Source organism: Temnothorax curvispinosus, unplaced genomic scaffold (assembly GCF_003070985.1).
Source record: "Temnothorax curvispinosus isolate PA1 unplaced genomic scaffold, ASM307098v1 QBEX01011682.1, whole genome shotgun sequence".
Lineage (NCBI taxonomy): Eukaryota > Metazoa > Arthropoda > Insecta > Hymenoptera > Formicidae > Temnothorax > Temnothorax curvispinosus.
The window spans coordinates 1-8,076 of NW_020221462.1; the positions used below are offsets into that span (position 1 = coordinate 1).

An 8,076-nucleotide genomic window follows, 5' to 3' on the forward strand; every position below is an offset into this window, starting at 1 on the left:
ACATTTTTTGCCATTATCCGATAAAGACATCAGTAGGTACATAGATCCACGTTATTTCTACATAGATTCAACGAAATTACGTGGATTCGACGTGGATGTAACGTGGCTGATTTTATCAGGTAAACAGTTTGTCTTTTTCGTACTATAAACACGAGACAATAAGCGACGTTGGATCGTGTTTGTTAACGTATATCCTTTTGATTAAATAAATACACAACTATATAAGCGTGCGTATCATACAACGTGTTACATATCATTACGCCCTGAATCTAAACTCACGAATGAACAACGTTCACTTTGAAGAGTGAGAAAGGAAACATTGTTAGATTATTCTTTTGAGACTTTTCTACTATGTGCGTTAATTAAACCCCACATACAAAATACACGAGTCTTGTAGCTAAGCTTTATAAACCGTTGTTCAGATTTAACAGTTACATATGACGTTCAAACGGTGCGCGACATTGAATGCGGTGTCGCGCAGTTAATAAGGGGGAAGACATGTCTTTGACCCTTTTTTGTATAATATTTTATAAAGATTCGAAAATTATTATTAAATCCTAATAAAATACATGATAATGTTGACGATCACATGTAAGAGAAAAAATTTTTTATATAGTAGAAAAAATACAAAGTGCAGCTGCTTAAAGTTGTCGTTTAGATTTTGCGCGGGAGAATGCCCGGGCCCTTGTAATAAATTGAAATTAAAGAATCAAAATTTATTCGTTAAATTATAATCCTCCAATATGTATGAATCTAAATTTAGCATAAAAAAAATTTAAATGAAAAACGTTTCAACAAAATTTGACGTTGTGAAATTTTTTTAAAACGTTTTCTATCTTTCAATTTTTGTTTTGCTACATTAACATTCATACGCATTGAAGAATCACAATTTAACGAAAAATTATTGGTTTATTGATTACAGTTCGTTACGAGGATCTAGGCATTTTCCCGTGTGTTTGTATTTTTTTCTATTTAAAAAAATTTTTTTTTGTACATTTGATCAGCATCGTTATCATGTGTTTTATTATTAAGTTTCAACAATAATAATTTTTACTTTTTTATAAAATATTATTAAAAAAGGGTCAAAGACACAAATCCTCCCTTGATCAATCACACATTTAGTTGGTACAGTTTAAAACTGTTAAATGTTGATGTGCGTTAACGTAGTTGCAAAATTTTTTCACTACAATAATGGCGTTATCAATAAAATTTATTTGACTCTACACAAACCGAATCTCTACGTTCTTTATCTCTTATATATTATTAGACATTTCAAATAGAAATGTGTCGTCGCTCGGTTGGCTTTGAGAAAGCTGTTATCTAAAAGTACGCCATCGTGCTATGTATATAAATGTTACGGATACATTTGCGTGAGCTTATCGTTAAAATCGAGATAAAATAAACGTATATAAATTATTTCGCAATCACGCGATAATCCCACGTCGCGTATACGTTTACAAAAAAAAAGTCAAAGTACGAAATAAACGATACAATAAAAAAAAAAAAAAAAAAAAACACGATGCTTCTTTTGCAACATATTACAAAACACTGTTCTACGTTGCAGCCCGTATTTTCCATATATTCAGCTGTATTTTCGTTTCTTCACGTGTAGACAGATACAGCCGCGATGGTAGTTGTCGGCGGCGCTAAAAGAGTGTTACACATGCGACATTTACCCCATTGCCGTATTTCGTAACGCGTATAACGAAACACGTGTGGAAGCACTTGAGGTGAAAATAACGTCCTTGCGTTTTACCTTGTACGACGGATACCTAAAGTTTTCTTGTACTCCGACACAACTCTTTATCCGTCATTTACTTCATCTGCAGAGTTTCAGTGAGTTCAATTTTCGCTGCGTCTGAGTTGCGCACGCTTCTTCAATGCGCACGGCATGTTTTATGTATTAAATTTTACAACTCTATCAACAATTGTGTATTGTTAATAATATTGAAAATTGGTTTACAACCAATTTTGAAACACACGAAAAATTATATATTATACAGTTTTGGTGCACAATTAAACCTGTTATACCTGATAATCTTTCAGTTTTATATACGCCTCGGCTACCAAAAGGAATTGCTGTACGTCAGTTAATTTTTTTTGTCGGGAATGAAAACTGTGTCGCGTCAATTTTTATCATTTATTTTCCTTCATTTTTCAACTAATGCAACAATAAGAATATAATATTAAAAAATATCACAAATATTTAGAGTATCGTATTTGTCCGATTGAGAAACAAACGTACGTGAACGTATATGATTTATAAAAGATTTATAATTAAAGATTTACACACGTAAGCATTTTTATTTCAATTGTTTTGGCGTTTACACACATTGATGAGCGCACTTACCAAAAGATGTAGTTTTAAATTAACCGTAGATTGTGTGCGTTCTCCATCATCGCTTTCCGTTTGTGCATTTCCCGTGTTTCCAGCCTCAGCGTCACGTCCTTTGTCATCGTGACGAGAGAGTCATGTAAAAGACGCGTTCCTTCTCTTTCAACTTGTTGCACAACCCCATTGGCCGCTTTTATCTGCGTTGTTAACATTAATACTCGCTCTTTCAGTCCCAATGTCCTTCTTTTCCCTCGCAAACTTATGCACGTGATTACACTTTTTATTCTTTGCTCTGTGTCATGATGATGAGTTTGAACGTCACGTCATCTTTTTCATGCAGCTGCTATACATATGAATCTAGAATTTTGTGCTTTTCCATGTTTTCAAATGCTTGCTCCATCATTTTTATCTCGTTTAGAATAGCTCCGGCCTCTTTCTCATTCTGCACAACTATAAATATATATACACGTTTGTTGTACACGTTACATTTCTGTTCGCGTGCGTGTCTGTCGACTATTTTTTGACATTAAAAAGCTTTTAATCGTAGGTATAAATGATTGCGGAAATAAACAACAAAATACGTCTCGACTTGCGACATGTCTTGCACGTGATCTCATCTCTATGTAATTAATTAATGCTGTATATTTTAAATGTACAGCGCATTAACGTTTGCTTTCAAAAGAAAGATTAAATGTACGCTACCTGTTTTTTTTTCCGATACGCGGTTTAACGTAGAAACGTATACGTTTGTTGTTTCAATTTTTTTATCTTTATTCACGCATTTTTGTTAACTACGTTTAAATGTTCTTTGCGTTTACTTAACACAACGCGCACCACTATTCACTTTGTTGTATTATCTAGAAAAAAATTAAGTCTAATCGCTACTCTAGTGCAAATATTTACACAATATTTTACGATATCGATATACATACTATTAATGTTAAACGGTAAAATATTTCACTCGAGTATTTATATTTTTCACAAACTGCATAAAATTTATTATATAACTTACAATAAACTTAAATTTTTTTTACTCGCAGTCACAACTCTTTCAACTCGGCTCTCATTTTACGTTACGTAGTCATTATATAATAACTGTAACTTATCCCGTTGCTCTTTTTTCCAACACTTTTATACATATCTAATAAAAGTTTCATTTCTTTCATCTCATTTGCAATTTTTCTGCACGCACATGCATCGTCTGTCGTTTATTTTCTAAAAATAAAATACCGTGTCGCCGCAATAGCAATATTGCAGTATTTTATTTAAAAGCACTGCAGGATATCTTTGTGTGGACATACTTGAGTTGCACCTTCAAATCCCTCACGTACGAGCTCCGCGTCCGTCATCTTTTCATTTTTAGCGCGATACGTAGGATGGTTCACTTTTCACAGCGTCCATTTTGATATCCTTTTCGCGCTTTACATTATTGTTGATACATTAATTAAACGTGCCAACTAAAATTGCAACTGCCATTATTATATTTTTTTGACAATGTACAAATCATAAAGTCACGTTAATTTTTTGCTTTTACAGTTTTTTTGTTATTTATAATATTTAAGCGATTGTAATACAAAAATGTATTTAATTTGTCTAATTCAATTGTAGGTTGAAATAATTTTCAAATTGTTATTAATATTGTACATTTTACAGTCTTAAAAAAATCAAACTCTACAGTTTTGTTGGAAATTGAATAACAATAACAAAAAAAAAAAAAAAAGACTCGATTGGTTAGGAATTATACGGTTTGTAGCAATTTTTAAACAGTAAATTTCTTTGTTTTTATCACTGTGCGCCGTACGGCATAATAGCGCAACGCAAACTGGGTTCGAGGCTTCCCGGTAATTCGCGCGGTGGGAATAAGTGGGGTACAAGTAAAGTGACTAGAGGTACCGTGAACGTTCTGAACGCGCACCGCACTGCTCCTAGTCACTTTACCGCCACTCTATCCCCCCCTACTCAAGTGCTGTCGCCAAGCCTCGAACCCAGCTTACGTCGCGCTCTCTTGCACTGTGCGGGCGATACAGGTATCTGTGGCGACTGTATTTTTTGGAGTTGAGATCCAGCGTATTCGGCGCTTTTCGTTTGTTCTTTCGATAATTTATCGTGTGTAAATCTCGCATACGATTACGTCGGGTGTGTCGACAGTATATTGTGCGATCGTCGAAACGCCAGGCAAGTGCATCTACTCCGCGTAACGTGATGCTCCGCGTAAACTCACTCTGTATCTTTTTCCAATTGTCCCCCTAGAAAAAAAGACAAAGAATGAGTTTACGCGGAGCATCACGTTAATCAAAGATTGTGTGATATCGGCTCGTAATTTTGTATTGGTATTACGTTTGTTTTCGATACGTGCAATTTTAGTGTTCGTGTCCATTCGGTGGTACTTGTCGAGACGACGCAACGCACGACGCCATTTATACACACAATGACGACCCACGATAATTTTTTATCGTGGGAGAAGTGTAATCGATATCCCTACGTGGACAAAGTGTCCATGGTAGAAGCGGAAGAAGAGGATAGTGTTGATTTTGTCTATCAATTTGTGAAGAAAAGATTTGTTTCCACGGATCATGAGAGTTCAAGTATATTTCACACTGCTCCGGAGATAATTGGGCCGCCGAAATTTCAACGTTACGGACAAACAATTGATTTTCGAATCCTATTTCACGATTTTCATGTATGTATATTTTCCAATGTGCTACCTGCATCTTCTCCGTTATACCAGTCTTGTACAAAAAATAAAAACGCGTTATATATACACATGTTACACGTTACAAGATTTTGAGCACTATTTGATAATTTTCAATTTTTTCCACCTACAGATGATTAGAGACGGTACTGGTGTTTCAATATCTCCGTGGCGAAATAAGGATATTATGAGACCAAAAGATAGGCAATTTATACACAACGATTTCGATGCGATGACGAAAGACAAAAGATATATCGGTATGTATCATATTTAAATTAATAATAAGATATTGCTTGTGAAGAAAATGCCATATACTTTTGCACGAGAGACACAAGAGAGTAAATGTAATGATATTTTCTCCATTTACAGATATCGAATTTCACGAAGCTGTATATCCAATTAGGGTCTGCATTTACGAAATATGTAAACCTGGAAGCATACGTCAAATTTCAGCTCAAGATTCTAATGGGTCGTGGCATGAATTGTGGAACGTTTCTCATCAGCCTTTCCTGTATATTCCACCCCCGCAATCAAGATTATTTTCTCCACCGTTGTCGTCGCTATCGTGTACCATAAAAACTAAAATGCTCAGATTAGTATTTGGGGGCAGTTGGCAGGTTTCTTACACAAAACTAGACGCCGTGATGCTCATCAGTACATCGAAATTGATCCAATCTAAAAATCCCAATGAAAGTTTACCGGATATAATAAAGAGAATTAGTTCCATGTACTATCCATATCACAACAATTGTAACTTTACAACAGATTTAAATAGCGTGCATTTGGACATAGCATATCTGCAAAAGAATTTTCACTATTATTGCAACATTTCTAATAGGTATGTGTATTGCATTATTTTTCAAGATTTGGTCGATATGAAAATTTTTTTTCACAACATTACATAAAATTTGTCCTTCATGTCTGTAGAGAGAGAGAGAGAGAGAGAGAGGCGAGAGTGGCCATTTCGCGCCAGGACCGCATAGCGAGCGGAAAATGATGATTTTCGTTCCGCTAAACGAGGACAAAAGTAATCATTTTTCGTCCGCCATGCCATCCTGGCGTGAAATAGCCGTTTTCGCTCTCCCTCTCTCTCTCTACAGGCATAAAAGTTGATTTCTTCGTAAAGATATTGTGAAGAATATCGTGTGCACCAAGGGACAAAAGTAGCGTTTTCCAAATGTAAGTAAGGTTTGCCGCTTTTGCCTTTTCGGCTCGCGCGGCAAACTTTATACTCGTCTGGAAAACGCTACTTTCGCCCTTTTGTGTTCACTATACTATTTTTTCCCCATCTATATAATGATGATTATTATTATTTGTCATTCAATTACATTTGCAGCAATGTAATAGCGAGTGTTTCTCATGATAATCGTATGATGAGGTGTGAAAAAGTGTCAGAGGAGATAATCCCTGGTTACACGCAACCTTCCGGACACAGATATTCGCATCGTATTTTATTGAAGGCATATCAGACTAATGCCAATAAGCGTTTGAGGCGCTCTTCGACTGAATCCACGGAGCCGTTGTCGTCATTGTCAAGTTGCAGTATATCTGCGCTTCCTGTAAAGTATTCTCCAAAACGTCTCGTTCTCATTATATTATTGTAGAATGTCATCTCGAGAGTTAAAATTATATATTTCATTTCTTTGCAGGACGAAGTACTATTAATGATATTTAAATACTTGGATTTGACAATGTTATGTCGCATAAGTCGTGTAAATAAACGTTTCAATTATTTAGCACGAAACCCTACACTCTACACAAGTTTAAACATGCGATGGATTCATGAACCTGACGAATATATAAGCAATATATTGCGTTACTTTACACCTAGATGTGAACAATTGCGACAATTAGATGTTACAGGATGCACATTTACAGTTGATGATATGACAAACTTTCTCCATACGTGCGGCAGTCGTTTAACGCATTTGAGATTAAATAGGGAGTGTTTGACGCCGATAAGACAATATAGCGAGATCGATTTGAAACCTATCCTATGTAAAATTCCAGACACGTGCATAAATTTGAAAGGTAAACATGTGTATATAGTATATGTAAATAAATGCCAAGATTATTGTGATAAATTGTTCGACACACAAATTCTAACATGACGTTTTCCATAGAATTGGATCTCAGTTATTGTTATGTGGACGATCAAGGATTTTCGTATCTCGAGAAGCTAAATAATTTGGAGCATTTAAACCTTTTCAATAATCACATAAGATACACGAACGTCTTTGCAATATATTGCAAAATAATCCACGATTGCGTGAGTTATTGGTGGACCGTACAAAAGATGCAGTTCTAATAGAGTTGGGAACGTCGTGTCGCGACTTGGAAGTGATATGTTCGTCATTGAGCCCAACGCATGTTACATCTCGGGGTATTAATGCTCTGGCCAATTGTAACAAATTAAAAAAAATAAGATTCAATCTGTAAGTGTATATGTTACATGTAAAGAAACACATTATTGTATTTTTTTGTTTAAAATTTGTTTGCTTCTTTCGATTGAGCATCATCAACTTGCGCATAAAATTATGTAAAATTTTTTTTCGGCACATTAAAGTGCTGTATTAATTTGTAAAATTTTTGTTGCAAATTCAGTTATTTTTTTACAAATATCGACGATACCTTATTTAATATGTTTTCCCATTGTTCAAATTTGGAGGAGCTTTATTTATCGTGGCCTTGTCTCACTCGTCGTCACTTAAACATATTAGCGCAATGTAAAAACTTGAAAAAACTATATTTCGTTGGCGTTACACTCGACAAAACGCCTGAGTGTTATTCTGTTATTTTTGAACAATGTTCTAAATTGCGAGAATTTTATTTCCTTTATTGTAGAAATTGTATATCTAATCAATTGTTTAATGAATGGAAGGAAAGATGGCCGTATGTGTCCGTCTATACCATACGGTAAAAAGATATCTTGTTAACTCGCGCGGACACTTGGGAGCGTCACAAACATTTTTCTTTTTTACCTATACATTTCACGTGACTATGTATCATTGTCGTATTTTCCATATAGTTTCGTTTTTTTTTTTTTTTT

The 8,076-nt window shown here is 34.9% G+C and overlaps 1 protein-coding gene across 1 annotated transcript; it reads left to right on the plus strand.

The window, feature by feature from the left end:
• Positions 1-4,763: 4,763 nt before the first annotated feature.
• LOC112461717 lies at positions 4,764-6,586 on the plus strand (the record flags this gene model as incomplete). Its single annotated transcript, XM_025027060.1, has 4 exons — positions 4,764-5,015; positions 5,161-5,284; positions 5,397-5,865; positions 6,364-6,586. Coding segments are annotated over exons 1-4 (1,068 nt in total), but the record flags the coding sequence as incomplete, so codon positions are not given.
• Positions 6,587-8,076: the final 1,490 nt, after the last annotated feature.